The sequence below is a fragment of the Hermetia illucens genome, chromosome 2 (assembly GCF_905115235.1).
Source record: "Hermetia illucens chromosome 2, iHerIll2.2.curated.20191125, whole genome shotgun sequence".
NCBI classification, from domain to species: domain Eukaryota; kingdom Metazoa; phylum Arthropoda; class Insecta; order Diptera; family Stratiomyidae; genus Hermetia; species Hermetia illucens.
Genome location: NC_051850.1, coordinates 9,227,716 through 9,252,911, shown reverse-complemented (window position 1 = coordinate 9,252,911; position 25,196 = coordinate 9,227,716). Strand labels below are relative to the sequence as shown.

General features: G+C 45.3%; 1 protein-coding gene across 1 annotated transcript; it reads left to right on the top strand.

The window, feature by feature from the left end:
* The first annotated feature begins 90 nt into the window (after positions 1-90).
* On the top strand, positions 91-24,492 carry LOC119648561 (tuberin). Its single transcript, XM_038050331.1, has 20 exons — positions 91-274; positions 414-538; positions 610-768; positions 844-936; positions 7,427-7,563; positions 7,656-7,830; positions 7,895-8,101; positions 11,085-11,235; positions 11,304-12,019; positions 12,105-12,354; positions 12,409-12,828; positions 12,908-13,107; positions 13,174-13,451; positions 13,510-14,026; positions 14,081-14,852; positions 22,101-22,975; positions 23,202-23,342; positions 23,410-23,580; positions 23,655-23,750; positions 24,065-24,492. The coding sequence occupies exons 1-20, from the start codon at positions 205-207 to the stop codon at positions 24,269-24,271; spliced, it is 5,760 nt and encodes a 1,919-aa protein (XP_037906259.1). The 5' UTR covers positions 91-204; the 3' UTR covers positions 24,272-24,492.
* Positions 24,493-25,196: the final 704 nt, after the last annotated feature.

Genomic DNA, 25,196 nt, shown 5'->3' with positions numbered 1-25,196 from the left:
CTTCATCCCCATCTACGCCATCAACCGCCACGCGCTCCCTCTGCCAGCAATTCCACAAATTTCACGTGCATTCTCCCTTGTCAACACAAACTCAGCTGTCAGTTAAATTTTCGCAGACAAATGACACAATTCCTTGGATCCGTGACTACTTGAGAGTGCAAACCATTAAATTGCGAATGAATTCCCTAGAACGGGATCGTAACAATGAGTTCCAAGGATAAGGAAACCATCAACAAATTCAAACAGTTCTTCAAGGCGTCGAAAACTCCAGGAGGTAATGTGTGGATTTGAGTTTTATGTGCCGGCGATTGGGACAATTTCGTAGCCCAATTGGGGCGATGGCGCCCAAAATTGCGCCGCCTGTGGTTGATTTCGTTCGGTTGAGCCACTAAACTGTTCTGTTTCCTTTGAAGGTTTGCGCGAGCGAGATTTGTCGCCGGAATTGGAGAGGGAACTGCGACCGGAAACGCCGATAGCGCAACGTTGCAAGGCTCTGAAGGATTTAGGGGATATCGTCCTGAGGAATCGGATTGAGGATGTAAGTGGATATTCGAGGGTTTGAATGCTTTACGGTTAAGTAAAATTAATCCAACTGCTTCTCCTCCTTAGGCAGCCTTGATGAAGCTATGGAATTTGACCAAGGACATCATTGTCGACAACAAATCGGTGGAATATCGCCACATCACCTTGAATTTCTACCGGAAGTTGATACAGGGACAATACGAAAACTTGGCTCCGATGCGGGAGCATTTCTTCCTTGTTATTAAGGTGAGCATTCATTGACTAGACGGGCATAGTCTACAATTTTGCCTATTGTTCTGGCTAATCTCGGTTTCTTTGCAGCAACATCAAGTCGCTGAGGACATCCGACCACGGTTCGATTTACTAAAGCAGCTCACGGACAATGGAAAAGATATTTTTTCTTTTGAAGAAAAGGTAAGTCTGGTTAGATCTTGTAATGTCGCTTCCGCTTAGTCGACACAGATCGCGGCGGACGTGGTCATTGAGTCGGAAGCACTGGAAGCAAAGGTTTCGGAAAGGGTAGGTTCGAAACGGGCTATAGCGCTACGAAGAATAATCCTGCTTCGCATCACTACAGTCTGTAAGGTGTTGAACAGGCAAAAAGAAGGAATCGGAACCGCAACCAATGACATTTTTGTAGATAAAATTTATAGAAAAGTTCTCTTTCATTTGAGGACTATTTTTGGGGTTCCATGAGTACTTGGGCTAGGAAAACATCAAACAAACAATATCATCTGCTTTCAAGAATGGGGAGCGTACTAAAGTCGACCTAAGTGACAAGGAATGGTTCCCATATTCCCGTTTCACTTCGAGCTTTACAGCTCTTCAGATTTTCATAAAGTGGTTTAACTCAGTGGACAAACTTCTCATTTACGAGAGGTCGTGGTCCATGTGGTGAGTACTGTGTCCATTAAGGTTGTGGGCAGGCAATCAGGTAGAATTGATCGTTAAAGTTTACGATGGCTTCGAATCGTCAATTCCATTTTTCATTCCTCCGTTAGGGCATCTTTAGGACATATAAGGCATGTGTAGGGGCGGCATCGACACTTTGAGGGACTCCAATAACCAAGTGCCTCCTTTGCCTGACATAAAATACGGGGAATATCGCGGAAGTCTAGTGAAAAACACACGCGAGGCTGCAAATGGGAAAATAAGAAAAAAGTCGCTCAACTCTGCGTATGAAACTGGAAAACTGGAGACTCGAGAGCCGCCATCAAGAGGGAAGATCCAATGAAAAAGGTCAAGGTCTTCATCTTTTCATACAAACGGCGAAAGCCGCCCCAAGCTGCACTATGAAATCTCCACGGGCGCGTACAAATTGTACAATTTAGCGGTCAATTTCCACGTGAAAAATGTCGCTGAAAAATAATTTTCAAGTCACGTTTTCTCGACAAACACTTGACTTCGAAAAGTTTTATTCCTCCCTCCCCAATGACCTTAACGGTAAGTAAATAACATGCAAAAGTGACCCTTTTGCGTTCAACGTGCGGTTTAAGGCGTAGCGCTAGTGGCGAGGACTATGGTGGAATAGCTGGTGTCCCCCGTCTTGACTGTAAAATAGCTAGCCGCAGTGATCTCTTTCGGATTGAGGGCTGACGAGTCGTAGTCGTCGACAGCTCGGTTGATAATGAACTTGATGGTGTCTGACACGGTCGACCCAAGAACGAAGTCGGGGTTTGTGCCCAGTTGACACCCTCCACTTCTTTCGGCTGATCTTGTTGGCGGACGTCTAAATTGTGTCGACGCGGATTACGCCGGTTTCAGATGGTTGGTGAGCGTTGAGAGCGTCTTAATAACGCCATTTAAGTCTACGGTGAAGGTGTGATTGCCGATAGGACGGAAAACTCAATGAGGTCCAGAATAAGGCGGTTCCAAGGGGCCCAAGACGGTATAGACCCGACGGAAGTCAAATTCGCAAGTTTGGAGGTCTTTGAGGACAGGAACAGGACGTAACGCTTTGAAAAGTCGTCGAACGTCGGCTACAGAAAGAGTATTCTTCTCGATTTGCTCTGGCGTGGAAATAAAGTCTCCTGGAATTCGCAGCGAAGTGCCAAAAACCATTTCTGTTGGTGAGGGTTGAAGATTCTCCTTGTATGTCGTGCGCAGGCCTAAAAGGTCCGGCAGGACTTGTGGTCTTGGTGTTTCCGGCGAGCATTGGAACGTCCGGTGTATGTGTTCTTCCATACCGTGTTCGCCTCAGTGGACTATCGTATGAATGCAGGTAGTGCCGACGAAACACGCAAGCTCTGAGAAAAAAAATCGACTTCGAATTGCGAACCTTGATCTGAGGTAATTGTCGTTGGCATTCCGAAAATGATCATCCATCCGTTGAAGAGGGCTCGGGCAACCATGTGGGATCTTGTGTCGTACGACGAGAGTGCTTGGTTCCAGGGTAGGGTAGGTAGGTAGGTACGTAGGTACCAGTGGCCGCTCCGGGGAGCCCAATTAGCGCTGTGGTGCGCCGTTTTGATGACACAAATTCCTATGACCGTGATTGATATTATGGGAGCAGGGAGGCAGAGTCTAGCCGGCTCGAATCTTCAAAGCCAGCCCGTAGCATTCACAAAGGAAAGCAGCTCTCCCACCCTCCAGCTAGAAATTTCCGTGAGGTCCCAAAAGCCTGAATCTAGCTAGAGCTGGGCAATCGCAGAGAAAGTGCATAAAGGTTTCCCTTCCTTCTTCGCAACTTCGGCAATACGAATTGTAGGCGTAGTTGAAGATGTCGTCCCTGAGTACAACGCCTTGATGGCCGCTTGGCTGTCGGTCAGAATGGCTATGTTACTCTTGGGGTTCGGATCTAGCTCCAGCCATAGACAGACTTCCAATACCGCCAGTATTTCCGCTTGGAATACACTGGCCAAACCTGGGAGACCATACGATTTGGATACACTGTGTATATTCGAGAAAACCCCCGCGCCGACTCCACAGGCCATCTTTGAGCTGTCGGTAAAGAATACTGAGTCATAACCTTGCAACTCGCCGCCGTTTCTCGTGAAGTTCAGCTAACGTGTGGCATAGTCCGTGGGTAATGCGTAGATTTCCCGAGGTACTTCGTCTAGGATGTTACCGTGCTGCCCAGCATCCGGATTCACGTAGTCTGACGGCATTGCACGCTGCAACGTATTTAATGTGAAGGTCTAGAGGAGGAGATGCAGAAGTACATTGAGAGCATTATGCCATCTGGGCCTGGAGATTTATATGCGGAGAAGCTGTTTATAGCCCAGCCGATCTTATCCTCGGTAATTACTGATTTGATAGTCTTGCACAGCTGGGGTGGCCGCAAACCCTCCCAGCAAGGTTCACAGTCCTCCTCGCTGGCGGGAAAGTGCGTTTGAACCAGCAGCTCCAAGGTTTCACTAGAAGATTCCGTCCAGGAGCCTTCCGACTTTTTAGGAAAGGATGGGTTCTTATGTTCCTTGGACAGAATCTTACAGAGCCTCGCGGATTCACTGGTGCTTTCGATATTCTAACAATAGTCCAACCAAGACCGCCTCTTGGCGGTCCTGATGGCCGACTTGTACTTCTTCAGGCAGTCCTTGTATGGCTGCCAATATTTATGCCTGTAGCAGATCTTGAAGATTTCACTGGTCGGCTTCCTGAGGCTGGAGAGATCTCCATTCCACCACGGTGGCAGTGTCTTGTTGCTGCACTTAGTAGGGCACGAGACTTTAAAGGCGGTATCGAATACCTTTTCAGCCCTGATCTTTGACTCCAGTTCGTCTGTCGTGCCGATCTTACCAATTTGCGCACCGGAGAGTTTATCCTTAATTACTTGACCAAACTTTCTCCAGTCGATCCTCCTGGGGTCTCTGAAGGGTTTGGAGACCTCTGCGGCGAGATCTAGACGGAAAAGTGTCCAACTGCGATCAGAGAAGGATCTTTGGTCAGACACTCTCCAGTCCTCCGTCCTTAGAATCCCATTGTGGGTTATTAAGGTGATATCAAGGACCTCCTCCCACCCGTCACAGTTCTCCGAGCAGGGGAAGTGGAAGGGTGGTGCCCTGCTCCTGTTGCACAGCGATATGACTCACCTATCTCGTTAAATTCCGAGCTGCTCCATAGCGTATGTCTTGCATTGGCGTCGTCATCTCCTCCAACAGCTCGTTGGCAGCGTCGATTGGATCTAGGTCGCCATCCGGTTTTGCAGAGCGGAACACTTTTACCTTTGCATTCCTGACTCCGAACCGCACTTTATAGTCGACCTTTTCCAGGGAATTGGTTCACGCAAGCTACAACATGGAACCTACGGACCACCTGAGAGGAATCAAAGCAGGGGATGATTCCGGTGTGTTTGCCTTCGGCGTCCAGCAGATGATCAAAGACACTGGTCCACACCTCCGGTTCTAGTTTGCCGCTAACAGAATTACTATCCGCCAGCACCACTCATAAGTGACTCCTATCAACGTCGCTAAAGGATTTTGCAGTTCGTGGCCCATTGGCTCACTGATGCTGCGCACTTTTCTTCGGATGTTGTTTAGCATCTGAGCTCTTGTCCACTCTATTCCGCTTCTGATCTTGCTCGATCTCGTCTTGAGATCGCCTTCTGCTCGTCTCCCAGGCGTTTGATATTGTATTCCTCAACAATCCAGGGGGTGTAGCAGTGGATAAATATAAGATAGTGCTAGAAACCTTGTGACAGGCAGCTTGATTAAGTCCACATGGATAGGGTTGAAACGGCCGTCCGGAGTTGCGAAGTTGCCCAGTTTTGCCCGATTCTGCCGATGTACTTTGGTTTGTTGGCAGAGTTCAGACTGCTTAGCCCCACGGAGGACGACTTGCCCTAGTCAGAACAAACGTAATTCAACCCGTTTGACCGTCGGTCCAAGATATTGCGTCGGGCGAAGGGCGAGAGGCCTGACGGGAAGAGGAAAGCCGTAGCTGTGGCATTAATAATGTTGTTTTTGCAGTGTTGGGAGGCGTCGATAGCGGTTGTCGTCCATGCGAGAGCCACGCACTTTGAAGACGAATCTTTCAGCAATTCGATGAGCGGAACCTGCATGTCCGCCGCGTCTGGAGTGCAACTTCGATAAAAGTTGTACGTGCCGAGAAAACGTCGCAATTGACAAGAATCTACTGGCATAACAAAGTTAACTATTGCCTGGGTTTTGGACGGCGGGGGCGCACGTCGTTCGCGTCAACTTGGTATCCAGCAAAGATAACTGCGTTCTTCCCGAGGTGACTTTTGGCCTAGTTGGTGGAGAGTGTCGTGTGGAGAACAATTGATGGAAGTGCTCTCGATGACTGTTGTGGCTACAAGAGAACAACTGCATATCGTCCTCGGAGCATTTACAAAATGAAGCTTTCGAAGAAAACGATTCGTCGTTCACTGTAGCGTTTGCGGAGGCCCAGTGGCATGCCGACAAACTCGAAATGGCCAAAAGGTATCGTTACGACAGTTTTCTCGACATCCTCTGGTCAACAACGGGTAAAAACCGTGGCAATTCTGTACGATCACTGGCAACGGGTAACGGTCTGGCCTAGTGCAGTTTTTTAAACAACGATAGTCGCCGGGCTTAGCCACAAGGTGTAGCCGGTTGACACACTGACTTGCGGACGCTCTGATTACGCCCTTCTTCAAAAGTATTTCGAATTCCTGCTTAACTGCTGCAAGGCGATCGCTGGCTAGGCTGGTGGTCGGTGACAACCACGTGTTGCACGGGCAGGTCGAAGAACATCATCCGCTTACCAGCCAACAAAACTAGATCCGCAAATTGCCGGGTTGAGTCTACGACGAGCCAAGGGGGCCATCTGATACGCTGAAACTGTGCGGGATCCTGACGTTGAAAACTTGCGCCATATGTCCCGAAGCGTAAGCTGCGAAAAGGCCAGTGCAGCCGTCTAGTAGGCAGCGCAGGTGGACGAGCAGGCGGTGATATTTTAGCGCGTCAGCTACGATGATAGCTGCACTTACGCCTACAATGATGAAGCTGCATGGAAAGAGGCGCCGGAGATTCAAGTTAAGTTGAAGCAATTTAACACGGAACGTCACTATCGGCGCCGCGTTTGCAGTTTGAAAACCAGTAGCCGCATTTTATTTCAAAGAACTTCTCAACCTCCAACTTGCAAGAATTATGGTAAAGTATAAGAACATTGAACCGCCAACATTAGAAAAAATATATAGCAATCAAATGTCAATGTGTCCGGATAGCTGCTGGTTAGAGCACAAGGCTGTCGTACGGAAGGTCGCAGTTCGAATCTCACTGGTGGCAGTGTCGACTCAGCTGTGAATGAGTACCTGAGTCAGATCAGGGTAATAATCTCGGGTGAACGCAATGCTGACCACACACTCTTACAGGGTACTGTAATCCTGTACTGTACCGTTACGGTATTGAATGAAGTGCTCTAACACACTTCAAGGCCCTGATCCAATATGGATTGTTGCGCCAACGATTATTATTATTAATCAAACGACAAAATATGAAAAAGACGCCGGGCAGAGATAACATCCCCGCTCATCAAATGAGGCGGTCTATGGATAATGAAAGCTATCCATAATTTGTTTTTCCATCTGAAACCGCGAAGAGATCCCGCAAGAGTGGTCACAAATGTAATATGCCCTATCCACAGGGGCATCTTACTACTTTGTGCGTCCTATAAAATCTTTAGAAAGTTTTTAGAGAGAATTATTAAAATGTACGCCGACCAAACGGTTGGTAAATATCAAGGAGATTTTCGGACTGAAAGATCGACCATAGATCTATCTATTTACAGTCAAATAGCTACTTGAAAAATGGTAGGAATGCAATATCAGTGTCCCACTTAGATGGATTTTAAGATCTATCCAAACATTTCGGTGGGGTGAAGGGAGTTTCCCTAATTGGTGAAATTTGTTTCGTTTGCTAAATTCTCTTGAATTCATCGCTCTGAATTCGGTGGTTAATCGCATTTGGAATATTTATTTCAGATTGGACCATTCATGATCCAATGGGCACCGGAAATAATCAATGCCAACCTTCTCATGCCTTATCTCGAAATGTTGCAAAACATGATCAAATTCAATGCAGCATATTTGGAAAATAATGTTGTTGCCGGGATACTTGAGTAAGTAACGAAAATTCTAATTTAATTTTTATAATTTCAGGTCTATAACTAACGACGTGGTAATTCATTTATTCAATTTAAATTATTTCCAGCTTAGCCTGTAATTTAAGTTGCAACGTGGACGACGGAGGAGTTGGCCAACAGTGCCTCCAAATCATCGACACAGTCATTTGCTACTCACTCTTCCCCAATGAATCGTTGCTCATATGCATCCTAGCGCTATGCCGGACTGTAAATCTAGTGCCATATTGCCAGCTGGCGTGGAAGGTACTATAGTCGTGGCGCTCAAGGATGTTTCCGTATTTTAGCGGGAATTATTTTTTATTTTCAGATTATGAGGAATTTACTAGGAACAAGTTCAGGACATGAAGCTCTTCTGACAATGTGTCGAATTTTAAATGACAGGTGCCTCTACAATGATGAGGTTCTATTGAGAGGAGCCGTTTTTCACATCTATATGGGAGTCTGGAATTCGAATTCAACAACACCGCCGGTATTGAAGACGTATCCATCGACTATTTTGAGGAGCTTTTTAAATGTAAGTCTAGTTTTTTATTTTTGGACTGTAGTTTTTGATATGCTGGATGAAATGGAATGAAAGGAAAGTGGGGTTGAAGGATTTATTTCTCAGTCGGCACTGTTGCTGTAGAAGAGGGGTTTCATGTTTCAAATTCTTAGCTTTTGTATGAAATTGTTAAGTACAAATGAGTAAAGTTTTCCTTATTACTGATAAAGCACCTCTGCTATTCAGCTGAGTCTACTGTTCACAATATTGCATTTTGTTAATAGTACCAGTTACTGATGCCTCACAGTATTTTCGTCATGTAAAGTGGATTGGATGCAAGTATAGACTTTGTTTGGTAACAGCGCAACCGAATCACTACATTCCCTCCGCTCTTTTAACATGTGGTGGATACTGCTAAACATCATTCCGTGGGAACCCAGCACTATCCTAACCTATCCTCACGGCAATCGACTTACCACCTACAGTGGAAAAGGGTGCGTAGTGACAATGTGTGGCGGGTGTGTTGACACTGATTGCAATGGCTGGGGCAGTGGCCATAGTAGTTGTTGCGGATCCAATTTCAGTTCGAGAGTGCATCATTATGGGATATACGGAAATGGATCGATCGACCACATGGCGAGGCAGGTTTCGACCTAACCCAGTTCTTGAGAGGGCACTTAGGTTATCGAGCATATCTCTATCGATTTGGGGATGATGATTCGCCATATTGCCCAAAGTGCCCGAATATAGCAGAGGACGCAAAACACGTTTTATTTCATTGTGATTCGATGAGATTCGCAGCGCAGAAGGTTGCATTGGGAGTTACAACCAGGGAACGCTTTACACCCGAAAAAACACTGGAACATATTTTAAAATCAATGGGAGTATGGACCGAGGTCGAAAAGGTGATGGCAGCCACCCATAAGAAGCTTAGGCAGAAAAAAATCAGCAGGAAAAATGAACGAGAGAGAAACATGAATATTAACACGAGTCGAGGATAAATTCTGATCCAGCCGCGCGATATAATACCATATGGGAGTCCCGCGGAGAGAGTAGAAGGAGAAGGAGGTTGCTTTAGTGGGTAGGAGTCAAACATAACGGTGTGGTAGGAGTAAGCGGTTGCTTTTGAAGTTTTCCAATTTCCATCAACAAAAAAAGGAAGACAGTAAACCGATTTTATTAAGTTGTTGTTTTATACAAAACCCTAAAAAGATGGAACCTCGGTATTCTTTGAAAAGAATCTTACTGAGTATCGCCAACTTGCTGGTGCTTTCGATGTTCTGAAGGTCGACTTGATGGTCGATTTGTACCTCTTCAGGCATTCCTTGTATTATTTGCAGTATTAATGTCTGTAACGAAAATTGGAAACCTTCCTCGCAAGCTTGCTGACATTGGGTAAGTTAACGTTCTACCAGGATGATAATGTCTTTTTCTTGTATTTTGCGGGGCATGAGACTCTCAAGTCGATTCCAAATGCCTTCTCCAGCGCCTCGACATTTAAATCTAGTTCCTCTGTCATGGAATGTTACCACTGTGAGCACCTGAAAAGGTGGGGAACCCTCTATAGCAAGATTTAGACTGAGAAGGATCTCTGATCAGACACTCTCCAGTTCTTAACCCTAAAAGTCCCAATCTCCAATGATATCAAGGACCTTTTCCCATCTGTCACTGTTCCCCGAGTTAGGGAAATCAAAGGTTGATATACTGCCCTTACACACCTATAGCTTTGGGTTAATAATAAACCTGACCTCATTCACTGATTTCCGAACTATCGCGATGCGTGTCCCTCACATTAATATCGCAGACTATCAACAGGTTAGTCCTCCTCGTTAGATGCTGTATTCCTTCTTCACCTCTTCGCCCCTGCTTGGTTCAGTTTTAACACGGCTAAGTCGGTAAAGCTGAGGTCCTGATACAAAAAGGCGTGCAGGTTCTTTCCGGCTATGTTACGTTGTGTTATGCTCTAAGCCTGTTTCGATCAGTGTTTCTTGTGCTATGGAATAATTTGTAATATTCCCTTTGGGGGTCCTTTGACCTTTGGCCGATTCAGGATTCAGGGCTCCTGCTCCTCTCAGAGGAAGTACGCGCTACCCTTACCATGTTATCTTTGTGTACCGGACTCATCGGTCGCCGACAGATCGTCGATCTTCAGGAATTCTAGAATTCGTTTGCCGCGTTAAAAGGTTTTAAGTTGATGTGCAGTTTCCTGGAACGGAATACTCTCACCAATGGATCCTGACTCTGAACTGCAGTTCGTATTTTACTTTTTCAAACGCATACAAGCATTCCGCATTAACGCTCAGTAAGAGAGTTTCGTTGTTCGCAAGAGTCCATCCTCCTTGGTCACTGGCCAGTTACTCATGGGGATCCTGGGGTTTTGAAAGTACAGGGATCGCACGAGCTTGTATTTATCCAAGCAAATTTTTGGCAATCCGTTCCGCATGTTATGGCGTGCCGGTTTGCCGTTAATGAAATTACCATTCCCCAGGGCCACCCGTAATTGACTCCTGGTCACTTCGTTGAAGGGTGGCAGTGCGCGTTTCGTCGGCCGGTCTTTGTTACTTCCCTCTTTGTAGAGGGTGCCTGGCGTCTGAACCTTTGCATAGTCTGCTCCTCTTGTTGTTCGACTTCATCCTGAAATCGATTGGACTTCAAGGTGATAGGTTTTATTTTCTGCTGGTTTCCCAGACGTTTGTTGTACTCCTCGACAATCGGTTCGACGTATGCTGTTCCACCTTGGCTTGATGTCATATTAGCACCTTTTCCAGTGCAGGGAGGATGTTACCCGGGTTGTTGTTTCAATGCATCTCAAGCCAAATCTGCTAGTCCCTAAAATATGACCAGCGAGTCCCAGTCGGCCCTACCCGTTCTTCGCAAGTTCGAAGATAGTTTCTAGTGGTTGCCGCGGGGAAGTCGTGTGAGGTCTTTCCTCCGCCCATAAGACAATAAATTGATGTCTAGTTTCTGTCGTTATCCTACCTACTTAAAAAAGTAAATTTGTTTTCACCTTTCTTAGTGTTTAGACAGTCGAAAAATCATTGTCACCTACGAAGTGATCCTCAGCATTCAAAACATGATTAAAAAATCAGGAAATCAGTTAGCGGAACACACTTGGGATGAAGTTTATGACATTCTAGTTGCAATAGCTGACAACATTAATCATTATGGTAAGTACCCAATTTCCACCTCGCTTAAAGGCTCCTCCGCCTATCATGGAAAACACGTTTCCTTTCAGTACGAGACGGCTTCCTCAAACAATCCGAACTGCACACACACTTCCACACTACAGTCGATAACATCGAAAAACTCGTTCAAGACGGCGAAATCTCCCTAAGTCCTGAACTCATGTACAAACTTATTGAAAAAATCGCTGAAGATCGTTCAGAGGAGTCGGTGATCAAATTAATTGAATATCGAACGTCAAAGATCTCTGCAACCCAGCCTCAATGGTTGCAAGCCTTACATGATTTCGTCGATCGATTTTACTCTATTCCACGATCGAATATTCGTGTAAAAGTCGTCCAGTCCTTGATACGAATCATGGAAAGCAATCGTGCTGCTTACGAGGAGGAGATTTTGGAGCGAGTTGTGATCCCACAATTTTCGAATATCGGACACGAACCAGAGCTGTTGGTGCGGATTATTGTCGCCAAAGCGTTGATTGATTTTGCTTGGCATTGTGATACGAAACGATGTGGCGAATTGCTTGATATTTTAGAGAAAATACTGAATCGACCATTTGAAGTTAGTAAAGGAGACGGAGCTCATGAAGAAACGGAGATTCAGGATATTTTGACGGTTGTTGATGGGTTGATTGAGGTCTTCATGATTAAGTTGTATCGACTGCCTTCGAGCCATGCGATCAGGATATTCAATATGTTGGTTGGACACTTGGAGCTGCATTATCAACGGCCACGCGTTTTTGAAAATTCGAGCACAGTAAGGCTCAAGGTGAGCATGTTTTTTTCTTGCAGGGATTTCGTTCGTCCACTGGAAGAGGCTTCAATTCTTTCTACTACCTTTAAATTTCCTGTAGATATTTGACTGGATGTTGAAAGCTCGAGCCAACAAAACCTATCACCTCGGCTTTCCCGATCCAGCAAAGCCAGAAACTGTTATTTTCAGCCATTACCTAGGAATAGATACATCTGCACCAACTGCACATCCGGTTGCTGTTACGCAACCGCAACAGCCACAGAATATCGATCCAATCGCGCACAATTTCACTACAATTTCAATTCGTCGTGGATGTAAACTAATTGTCCAATGTCTCGAAAAAGAACAAGGTTAGATTTCCAGGACAAAAGTGAGCACAACCTTGTCTAACACCGTCTTTCCAGATTACGCCGTATTCCAACTGGTTCTCCAAGAACTTCCAAAAATTTTGCAGAATAAAGCTCTCGTTACTGGCTGTGATATGGAGTCGTTGGCTAACATTATGTTGCGAATATTTAGTGACCGTCGTTTTCCCGATATCATGGCCTCTAGGTCTATTAAATTGACCTCTGACGATTTCTATGCATTGATGCTTCCTGCGATAGCTAGTCTTGTAACGTATCAAATACGACAGCAGCCAATCATTGAAGCTTTGAAAATGGGAATTCCGTCAAGAACAGCGGGGGTGTGTATTAACACGTTGACTATAATGATCCTGGAGATGCCAGAGATATTGATGCGACAACTGCCTGATGTGTTGTGGGAAATGAGCAAAATGTCAGATACTGTGAGCGTGGCGATGCCAGTATTGGAGTTTCTGTCAAGTAAGTTTCATCCCCTAATATTCACCGAATAGCTTAGGGACGGGAACTTTCAATAAAAGTCCAAATTTATTAATTTTAGTTTTAAGTCGTTTACCAAATCATCGCTTCACGAACTTCGTGGCCCTTCAGTACATGTATGTGTTCGCCATAACGCTTCCTTACACAAAACCCCATCGATATAATCACTACATTGTTTCCCTGGCGCATCACATCATCGCTGGCTGGTACCTGAAATGCCGATTAAACGTTCGCCGAAATATTGTTAGCTACATAATTGCGGTAGGGTGATGACAACCCCCTCAACATATTGAACCCCCCTAACAACTCATAAAAAATTATTTCCAGTTCATCCAATCGAATTTCGATGATGTAAAACTCCCACAGACAACAATCTCCGCATATCCAATTAATGAGGATTCCTCAAATCGCAAGCGAAGTTCCAGTTTAACTGAGCGTGGTTCGCGCGTTCGTGATCGTCCAACAATGACCTCGCAGCCTCCAAATGCAGATTTGCGTCCAAAAATGAATGAGAATTTGAAGACTTTTCACATGGAGCTGGCGGAAACTTGTATGGACTTTCTAGCTCGTCATACGTTTTCACCTTGTTCCGCTCTGCCAAAACGGTATAGACCCGAATTATCCGGACCAAATTCGGCTTTCTAGATTCCTCTAAATTTTCAGGCTGCCTTCGGCTGAGTATTTACTCAAGGACGCCCCATCCCAAACTTGGCTTGTGGGAACTAACCTCGTGACCATAACAACAAGCGGATGCTCCGCCCTTCCAACAAGAAATGGCTTATGCGATCGATGCGCACAAATGTGCTTCGGTAGCTTCTCGCAAAACCTTCAAAAAACAGATACATCGTCAACAATAGCTTCTTCATTCACACCGAATTCCCCGGAAGTAAGTGGAGGAAGTGTTGGCGGATCATCAACTCGTATTGCAGAAACTGGAGCCCCTGAATTTCCGGTAAATAAACGGTACACGAAGGCTAGTCTACAAGCCAGCAGCGGAACAGAATCAGGAAGTATGGATCTCACGTCTTCAACTTCGTCATCTTCACAACAGCATCAGTCTCTCGACGGGAAGACAATGCGACAGATCTCCAACGAAGGCCGTTTCAGCTGCTCATCTGGTTCGTTAGAGGCTCTTTCGCGGCGAGGCAGCAACCCAGATCCAGCGGAAGGACGGGAAACTGTAATTTGATCCCTAACTGAAATGATTTTTGTCGAAACACATCTTTATTTGCAGGTCCAACTACAGCAGCAACTTTGCGCTTGTTCTTGCACCGGATGGGCTGAAATCTACATTCGTCGTCCCACCGGAAATATTTCTTGGATAATGCGCATTCAAAATCCGGTCGAGAATGATTGCTTCGGTAACGATATGCCGATACATGACTTAATCAGCCTATTTCTGCCTTCCCAACATGGCGGTGTGTTTGGTAATGAGTTTATCAAGGACCTGCCGCCTGTTTCCCCACCAGTTTGTCAACTGCCAAGGCTTCTAACCGACATAAAACCTGAAGCTAAACCGACAGAGGAATCAGAGCATGAAACAGTTAAAAGTACAAGCGCAAAAGCTCGTCCGCTGAAGCGCCAAGAAGAGGTAACCTCTGTAACGAGCTCCGGTCCAATAGACATACCTAAGAAGGCCACATCGCACAAGGAGCCTGCGGGAAGTTTCAGCGATGTCGATGACGACGAAGATAACGATGGCGATGATGTGAATTTCGAAGATGGAGAGTCGCGATCACGAAATCCTGTACGTAGAGTGAATTCGAGTCCTGAGATGAGTTCGAATTGGCGATATCCACATCAAGCGTCGAAACAAGCGGGAAAAGGGAATACAATTGGTGGCCAAGATGGAATGGGGTCTACTGGTGGTGAGAATACGGGCGGTCCGACGGTGGTTTCCGCAGCTGGTGGGGAAAAGGATGATGACAGTGAACAGCAGCAGAAGAAAAAAGGATTCGGTAAAGATATGCGTGTTAGTTGCGAGGCTATTCCTGAAGAGATGGCAGGTGAGTAGGTGATGAACGTTAGAAGTTAATTGTTTGTGGTTTTAAGGGTTTAGCAATAAGTTGTTATCTCCTCGTCGCAAGGTCTTCAATTTTCACTGGTATCTCTTTTTGTTTTCACTACTTTCGATACGTTTTCGAAGGCATGGCTGGTTTGCATTGCACTTATTTTAGGAAGATATCAGGACTGAAAGGATATGAAGGTTTGGTCGGGTATAACGTGAGTATCTATCGTGTGGGCACAGTCCTGAGCTCGTCTTTGGACACGGATTTTTTTAAGAGCCACAATAAGAGCACCGCCATTAGTGGAACGGCAGTAAAAGTTCGGTATTCACACCAATCGACAGTGCCTTTTTGCCACAATTAAGCGGTAAAGCCTCTGAATTGTAAAACGCAGCTCTACGCATTGAGCCCGCAAGAAGTTCTGTCCGCGACATGGGCATAACCAAAACGACTGGAAAACTCTCAGAAAAGAACAAACTGCAAATCACCGGACTGAAAGCACATCTTCGAAGAGTTCTCCTGCTGCATACATTCTTAGAGGGTTATCCCAATTCTCGTGGTAGCAATCCACTTAGATCCCATAGCAGCTGTGTTTTTTCATGAGAAGCGGTGAGGGGGAGGGGGGAGTCGGTCGGGTACTTTCAGGTTGTTGCTGCACTGTGAACTTCGGGGAATGATCTGCTAACAACTTTCCGTTTGAGATATTGACAAAAAGAGGAAAAAAATTACGGATCGCGAGCGACTGCAGTGATCTTCTTCTTCCTGACGGCCAACGCCAGGAAGCTCCTCTTGCAGCCTATACGAGGTTACCTAAGCGTAATATCTCGCCCCTAAAATACACAGGGAGCGACTACACGGGCGAATGTGTGGGCAGCAGGTAAGTACAGTCCATTCAAATCAAGTTACTTTCCCGCTGCGCTCACCAGGTTGCCCATTGCGAAGTTCGGGTTCCACGATGAGACCCCAAATATTAGCGACAAGAAGGACATTGATAACTGCCGATGTTTCGAACGTTGGATTCACTAACTATAGTCCCCGAAGCTGCTGCATTATGGTTAGTAAGTTTGTCGGAAATTCTGGAGTAATTATTGCCGAATGTAACAGATATAGGGAGATGTTGGTCATTCCGAACTAGGAGGTAGGAGGTGTCCCTCCAATGTCTACCACGATCACATTAGCAAAAGTTCTCTCGCCTATGATCTGGGAAGTGTTCGGACTAAATGTTGAAGGCCAGATTTGCCAATAGCCTAGGTTCACATTGCTGCCAAAAGTGCTACTGTGACTCATTTTGACAGCGAGGAAGCCAAACATTCCTGCTTTTGAATCGATCACGGAGGATGGCAGAATATCGTATGGTGCTGTTTCTCGTAATGTTAGCAGCCGTCTTACACCGTCTAGACGATGACTCTGTCTAAGACAATTGAAGGGAAGGTTTGAGCCATCTAGTCTTCGCTCCTCTGAGCCACAGACATGGCCTCCAGCCATTGACAACGAGTTATTCATTGGAGCTCCGATTAAAAGCGGAGAAAGCGAGGCCCGTTGTGCCAAAGAAGATCGCTCCAGATTCTCCAGGTCCTGCCCGTTACTGCGACAGCCTACTGGTTTCTGATTTATTTGGGAACCTCACTATCTCAGAACCCAAGCTATGTATATGCCTATCCAAAACCTTGGATAAATCTTGAAGAAAGAAAAAATCTTGACTGACAGTTTCGCCCAGGGCAGAGGCAACTCATCAGACGCTGCCTCACCTCTGCCTTGGGAGCAGCATAACCGAAAGTGGCGACAGGTAGCGATCGCATCATTTATATATAATTGCAAACCCAACATGAGTGCGAATTATATTGAAATGAAATACGTCCTAAGTTCAAACCTACCAAGTGGTCCGGTCCGTCATCAAGTGGATGCGGACTCAGGACTCCCGGCATCCTCAACAAAAAACAAATCTTGAAGCTTGGGAATTTCGAAGAAAAGCGCTCCTATTCACCAAGCGTTACGTTGACCTCGGTAGCTTTGCCATTATAATGGACACAACCAATGCACTTCGATGGAGGAGTTTGTATCGCGTAAACCACAACAAATAACACCTAGATGGAAAGGCCTGATTGCACACAAAGTAATGAATGTCTTCTTAAATGTCAACCAATTGTACGCTGGGCCTCGTCAAAAGGGAGGTATGGACAATGGATCTAGTTGACACTCAGAAACCTTCATTGATGCTCCTTGCTTGGGTCCGGAGGAGGATGCCGCCACCTGAACTTCCCATAAAAGACAAACTGTAACCCTCAATGACACGTACACGCTCGATGTCGTCTAGAAACATCTCATGTGCCTTCATTTCAGTCTCGTCTAACGTTTCAGTTTGTAGCGCTTTATGTGCGATGATTAAACACTGCCGATGGTCATCTATGTTGGCTAGCAACTCCTCCAATTTAAACCAGATCATCTTTGACGCCGCTTGGAGGTGGAAAGTCGGCTCAAGCAGAGGATCCATATCATTCTGCCGTATGCGTGTTAAGGTACACTATCGCGACACGCCCAACCATCCACCAAAAAAAACATCTCACTTTCCGATTAAAGCCTGAGCGCTGTAGGCTGTGGAAATTGTAACGCGCTGGAGTTTTGATGATGCGGCAAGCCAGTTTGCTCGGGGGAGTCACAGTTCTAAGTAGGTGTGTCTTTTGTTAGGCGCTTGTGATGTCCGCAGAATATTTCGAGAATATTTTTCAGGTGCAGGAATTGTACAGGTTCTTCGTTTGAGAAAACCTTACCGATGTATCTTCATCTGAGGTCTGCATACGAAGTGCTGAGCTGACCAGTCTTCTCTCTCACCTTAGCTTCATATAGCTGAGACTATCACCTCAATGTTTTCCATGTTATAGTCTAAGGAGCAGTGTTCCGTGAAAAATCCTACCATGGTTTTCATATCCCATTGGTTAAGGAACAATAGGAATGCCTTAAGGCTTCGGGTCTTTTCATCCGCCTGCCGTCGGGAATTCAAATTTCTTCATTTGACTTGAAACTTCTCAATTTGGCTGTGAGAATCCTTGTAATTTAACCTTCGGAGCTGAATTGACAGTGGATGACTTAATACCAAAACCTGGGCGGGGTTTGACAGGGTTACACCTTGACACCGATGTTTTTTCTTCTCGCTATCGGTGACGTTGTCCTTGCTGTGCAGTCTGGAGGACAATGACCGATATAATCTTTCCTCGATCCCATCACTAGGCCGATGACATCGGCTTGTTCTTAGAAAAGAGGAGGCAAGCAGAGTTGGACTGAAAATAAACGTCGAGAGCGTTGAACAGTTTGTAAATCTATAGTAGATAACATGGTTTCCGTCGAAGGTGGCACCGAACTTGGTATCGCTCGACGTATTGGCAGCATAAAACGTGCCTTGGCTGTTTGATCCTAAATATGGAAATGCAACTTCTTGAATACCAACATTAAGTTAAGATTCTCCTGCTGTTATGTGGGAACCCATGGGAAGTGATCACCACCCTTGTTCAAAAGCCCCAGTCTTGCATCAATTCAGGTTTGTGTCGAGGTATGAAGTGAATGTTGAGTACTCTGGTGTTGAAGGCAAGAGAACTTTGGCCATAAAAGGTGACTTTAATAAGTGGACTCTTGAATGGGCCAGCCAAATATAAGAAAAGGTGCTCTGTTCGGAGAATTATCAGAGCTCAACGTGCTAGTCGCGAATGTTGTGATCTCATGCACTTTCAGAGGAGGTGGACTTGACATACCCCACCTTAGTCAGAAGAGCTACTTGGCAAGCTAGTGAGGACCACACTCATAGTGACCATCCGGAAATATGCATGGAAATCAAGGGCGAATCGATCTCGGAAACCAGCTCCCGGGTGGCTTGTTAGGGTGGGTGGCGAAAACCTTCGAAGCACGTTTGCACACGGCGCGCGAGTCTGATATGTCCTTGAGAGGTAGGGCCATACAAAAATTCTCCTAGATCACCGAAGCATGCGATGCTACTATGTCCCGGTAGCGATTGCTCTCTAATTGGCAATTCAACTACCATTGGAACAGCGAAGTAGTCAGTCAAATGTTGCCGGGCAAGGAAGTTTTACTAGAAGCTTAGGGAATTCCAGTAGCGACGATCGACAGTTAACTCCTGGTGATTTAACGTAAGTATCTGCGTGCAGGCCTTACCTCACGGTCCTCTTTGACCGTGAATTGATTTGGAGACCGAAATCAGAGCCCCGCGGTGGTTAGAAGATCGGTACCGGCTTATCTATACCAGTGGATGCGAGGCCTATCTAATATCTCTCCGAGTTATAAAGCGTAACTCCACATTTGAGCTCACAACAAGCTCTGCCTGCGATATGGGCATAACTACAACCACAAGGGGGCCAACCACAAAGAACCGGGCCGAGAACACATCCCCTAGGAATTCTCCTGGGATATATGTGCTCAGAGGGCGATCCCGGTCATCGTGGTATCAGATAACCTTTGGTGAAGATTCGTGGCAAAAGCCACTTCAGATGAGTTTCTTGCAGACTCCTTAGGTCTGAGAGCATTTGCCTACTGCATCCACGGCCAGTAAATTGATGTGAATACAGAGTTTCCCGGTGCCACTACTTGGAGGTTATCCTTCAGCCATATGGTATTGGCTCACCAGACAGAATTGTTGCCCCATCTGCTTCCTCGTTGCGTTTGACAACCGCGACGATCGAGAGGAGAAACACAGTCACACTGGAGTGCTTAAAAGAGATGATTTCCAAAAGCTAAAGAAATTGCTTCAACCAGTTACGCACCTTGGTGTAGGACTTACACTGTGTGATGAAAAGGCTGCAAAGATCACCTTAGGTGACTTGTCCGCGCTCTTTGAAAGGAGTGGATTGCATTTTGTTTCGTTACCATCAAAACAGCGGAAGGCAAACGGCGGTTCAGGTCAACGAGTGTGTGATACCTCCAATTACCGAGGAGGAGCAGAATATGTGCTAAGATCGATGGCAAAAAGGGCCCTAGATTTTAATGTTATACCTAACAGAGTTTTGAAGCTTGCAGCGAAAGCTAGGTCCGACCTTTTTGCCAGTACCTTCGAGAAAAAAGGAGGATTATTCTTTGTCCAAATGAAAAAGCAAAAGTTGGTGTTGCTTCCGAATTTAATAAGTCACCTGGTGTTTCAGCATTATATTACTCGATTTGCCTGCTGGATACAATAGGGAAGATGATGGAGAGAGTCATTTACAATAGACTGCTACCCATTGTCGGAAGCGATATTGGCCTGTTGAAGCGCCAGTATAGGTTTTTGCGCGCCCGCTCTAATGAATTTCGAATTCATGTTGGCATTGGTTGACAAAAACGAATTCAATTCTGCCAAACTGGAGCCGAAATAAAGGCGCATTGGTTGGCATCGATTTTTCTGAATATTTGGCGAGTTTGTTCGAGAATGACCTCTCAGAGAGAACTCTCTGGTACGGGGCAGATTAGAACCCTAGGAAGAGTACATCGTCACATAGCGTGGATACCACAGGGTTCGGTACTGGGCCCCCTGCTGTGGAATTTAATGTATTAGCGAGTTTTTGTGCCCCCGTCTCTGAGCAAGCTACGATTGTCCGTTTTGCTGATGACCTGACTGTGGTTGTTGGAGGAGAAAACCCAGAAGATGTGGAGATCTACGCGAACTACATGATGAGAGCCGTAAAAATCTGGCTAGAAAAGGCTGGATTGGCCCTGGCTGATGAGAAAACGGAAGTGGTATTAATAACCAACCGTAGAAAGAAAAACACCGCAAATGGTGAACTCGGTGGACATAAGATCGTTTGTAAGCCGCGGGAAACTCAGTTTTAGGGTGCGTTTAGAGTATGCATGACAAAAGGCAGTTATTACCACCATGGCATCTGCAGAGATGTTCCCGATATTGGTGGACCTAATCACTGTAGACGATTGCTTTGGAGTTTAGGCGGAGGTGCTTAGAAACTTCCAAAGAAGAATCAGGTAAATTCGGTTTACTGGTTGATGGCTCTGGAGGCTTGCAGCACTTTTGGAATCACGTTAGATGTGGCAGTACTGCTTGTGGCGGGCACAATCCCAGGCGACATTCTGGCGAAGTGAGTATACTGTACCATGCAAAAGGTATGGAAAGGCACACCGAATGTCGGAACACGGCACAGAACGAAGTAATACAGCAAGGTCAGAGTTGCATGATTGATCTCTTCTAACGATATGGGACGAGTCGCCGAAGGATCGGTGGATGCACAGGCTCATTCCCAACATTAAAGTACGGTTTGAGCGGAAATACGGAGAGACCAACTATCACATTACTCAGTTCCTTCTCACGCAACACAGTGATTACCACACAGTATCAGCCCTACTTTGAGCTGGCAAATCCACGGGATTGTTCTGTATGCAATAGCATACCAGAGGATGCAGAGTATGCAATGTTTGACCGCCCAGGTTTCGCGATGGAAAGAACGAATTTGTACCAAGCGCTGAGGAAAAGCATGGACCCGGAGAAAATGGTTACGGACATGCTGAGGTCAAAGGAGAACTGGCTTATGGTTTCCTCTGCAATTGTAAAAATACAGAATGAGTTGGTGACAGAAGTCAGGAGGGGGAAGAAAGGGCAAGAAATACAAATTTTTAAAGACAAACTCGTTCCGAGAACCAATACTTAAATAATGGTTTAGCGAGGCTGGGGCTGGGAAGAATGAATCGGTTTTTGGTGGTCTCTCAGACGCTCACACGGTTGAGCTGGTGCAGATGTGCCTTTTAAGATTTTTAAACACCGCCCCCCTCCCCCCCCCTTAAGTTTCATGCAAAGATTTTTCCAGAAATACTCATTGTTCCTGGAGGATTTGTTGTAAGTTAAAATGGCTGATATCCGATTTAACGAAGTTTTCCAGGCTGATTGTAAAGCATTCCTGCAGACACTTTCTTTGGAGGTATTGTTCTTCCACCTAAAGCCGTCTTGCTACTATTATTGTTGATGATAGTGGTTGGAATAGGAAAATCGTTTGTGAATGGGACAATCTGCAATAAAATCGGTCAGTATTGGGGTTTTGATATCATGAAAAATTTGGATGATGCTGGCGATTTTGGAGGTAATAGGAAGTGTCATGCTGTTCGCTCTCAGCTCCCTAGAAAATATTTTTTAAGGGTCTCCACTGAGACTTTGCTGTCAATTTAAGAAGGTGTCTTATAACTTTTCAAAGAATTAAATGAGAGATAAGATGATAGGTAGACATTGGCAACATATTTATTGATTAACTTAAATGTTATATGATTTTTCAGGTTCGACCCCTCCCAGTCAGTCAGAATCCTTGAAAGACAATCAGCAACAAAAGCCCCAACAACAACCGACTGAAATAAAACCAGAACTTGACAAAGACGCCTCTAACAAAGCCAGTACCACTGTCCTCCCGCCGAAACAGCATTCAGCGGACGACGTAACCCAAACTTTAGCTGTAGCTCAGTCAGCATCCACGACCAGCCTTAAAATCCCTGTCGATCACCAACCAAAGGTAACAACAAAACCGCCTCAATCACCAGTTTCTATTTCAACTCATCCGAAAGCGCGAAGTGCTGCCGATCGTATCGCTCGACAAATGACGACTTTTGCCCCGAATACAAACGGAGGTAGCAGCGGAAGTGGATCAGATAGCAACGGAGGCGGTGGTGGTGGCGATATGCCTAGAGGACGATCTAAAACTATTTCTGTAGTTCGCGAAGTGAATCGTGTCAATCGAAATACGCAAGCCAATCGATCGGCCACATCGTTTCGTGTACCGAATCCACCTAGTGTTTCGCGGCATGGAATCAGTCCTAATTTCGTATTCTTGCAATTGTACTACACGGGACAGTTGCAAGTTACGGAACCGCCATTGAAAGTTTCACAGGAGAATATGAAAGCGATTAATCTATTAGATTTGATCCCGCCGTTTGAAACACACCATATTGGAGTGTTGTATGTTGGACCTGGACAGTGTAATAATGAAGCGGAAATTTTACGAAATCGATTCGGAAGCGTTCGATATGTGGAGTTTTTGCGGAATTTAGGAACTTTGGTGAGCTTGAAGGATGCTAAGGAGAATAATTTCTTTATTAATATGGATTCGAGTGGCAGCGATGGAAAGTTCACGTATGTTTGGAAAGATGATGTTGTGCAGGTAGGTGGAGGTTTTGCTTTTTTTCAGGATCTTAGGGTGAAAATCTGGGACCCCTATAAAGTGCAGGCCCAATCTAATTTTGGGAGTAATTTTGTTTTTTGATCCCGAAGGGTATCAGCCTTTCACTCCGGCTCTCTTCACGGGTCTGCACTTATCGCTTAGCCCCTGCTATTGAAATCCTTTCCTTAGTCATTTCCATTCTAAATCTTCAAAACTATTTTCCTAGGTCACATTCCACGTTGCAACTTTGATGCCTAACAAAGAAATGGATCCCAATTGCTACGAGAAAAAGAAACATATTGGCAACGACTTCGTCTCTATTGTGTACAACGAAAGCGGGGACGAATACAATTTGAACACGATAAAAGTAAATACCCTTTACCTTTCACTGAAATACATCATGCAATTTACCACTGCGTCTTTTCTGTATCCAGGGCCAATTCAACTACGCTTGCGTTGTAGTTGAACCACTCGAGTTGAATAGTAATCGAATATTTGTACGTGCCAAGGATGAAATTTCCGATTATATTTCACACTCTGAGCCTAAGGTTGTGTCGGATGGAAGTGCACCATTGTTGGCCCGTCAAATGGCCTTGCATGCAAATGTAAGTGTGAAATTAGAACTCACTTTCACTTGTCGTTTTGGTCTGTAATAATGAATTTGGTTTTAACTTTCCAGTTGGCGTCACTTGTCTCACAATCGCTTAAAACGAAACATCCGTACGCATCGAACTGGCTTGAACGACTGAGGAAAATTAAAACTCTCCGAACGAAGGTAAGAACATCTCAATCTTTAAGAAGAATCAAAGTTATGACGCAAACTAGAAAAAGAGGGTCAGTCAGAAAAAATGCCTCCAGTCTCGAATAAGTCGGTAGTTTTGTGTTCTTAAGGGTGAGCAATCACAAGGAACAAGTTGTTGTTGCTTATGCCAATATGACCGCTTCAGGGCTGTCTGATATTTTGGACCTGTTTTGGTTGTGGCTCTTATACCGTGTAACCATTTTCTTTTTCCCAATTACTACACTATTCCATCTTGACGAATCGTTGTATCTCTAAAATACCCTTGAATCCACTTTTCCTTTTCCTAGCTTCTGAGAGAAACGCAAACACCATCGTTTGGAAGTGGAAGTGGTGGTGGCGGTGGAGGAGATACTGGAAGTTTTTCATCCACCACAACCCTTGTGGATCAGAATCAAATGACGGCAACAACAGCGTCAACGGGATCGTCAACGGGTGATGTTTCGGCCCGAACACCGCCGCGACATAATATAAATGACTTTACGAAATACACTTAGGTTGGAGTCACTTTAGTTTTAGGTGCATCTTTATTTTATGCATAAATTATTATTAAAGGCTGCTTCTATTCAGATGAATTGTTTCTGAGTTGTTACTGCTATTGGTTTTGGAGCATATTTCATCCATACTCGAACCTGGCTTGTATTGTTTAAGGATTCTTCTTATAATAAAGAAATTACTATTCAAGTTGTACTCATATGGAAATAAAGTTAAAAAGTAAAATTGATGAAAGTATTTTGTTTTTTTTTATTTCCTGGAAATTTGATGCTTTCTAAATATGAACTTTTTTTCACGAGTCATTATGTCATCGTCATCATCAACGGCGCAACAACCGGTTTCCGGTCTAGACCTGCTTTAATAACGAACTCCGGACATCCCGGTTTTGCACCGAGGTCCCCAATTTGATATCCCTAAAAGCTGTCTGGCGTCCTGACCTACACCATCGCTCCATCTCAGACAGGGTCTGCCTCGTCTTCTTTTTCTACCATAGATATTGCCCTTCTAGACTTTCCGGGCTGGATCATCCTCATCCATACTATTGAGCCGGATTTTATCCACAATCTGATGGTCATGATATCGCTCATAGATTTCATCGTTATGTAGGCTACGGAATCGTCCATCCTCATGTAGGGGACCAACAATTCTTCGGAGGATTCTTCTCTCGTCCGTCCATATAGCTGAGTGGTTAGAGCACAAGACTGTTGTACGGAAGGTCGCGGTTCAAATCTCATTGGTGGCAGTGGGATTTGTATCGTGATTTGGCGTCGGATACCAGTCGACTCAGATGTGTGTGAGTACCTGAGTCAAACCAGGATAATAATCTCAGGCGACTGCAATGCTGACCACATTGCCTCCTATAGGGTACTGTAATTCTGTAGTGTACCGTTACGGTCTTGAATGAAGTGCTCTAACTCACTTCACAAT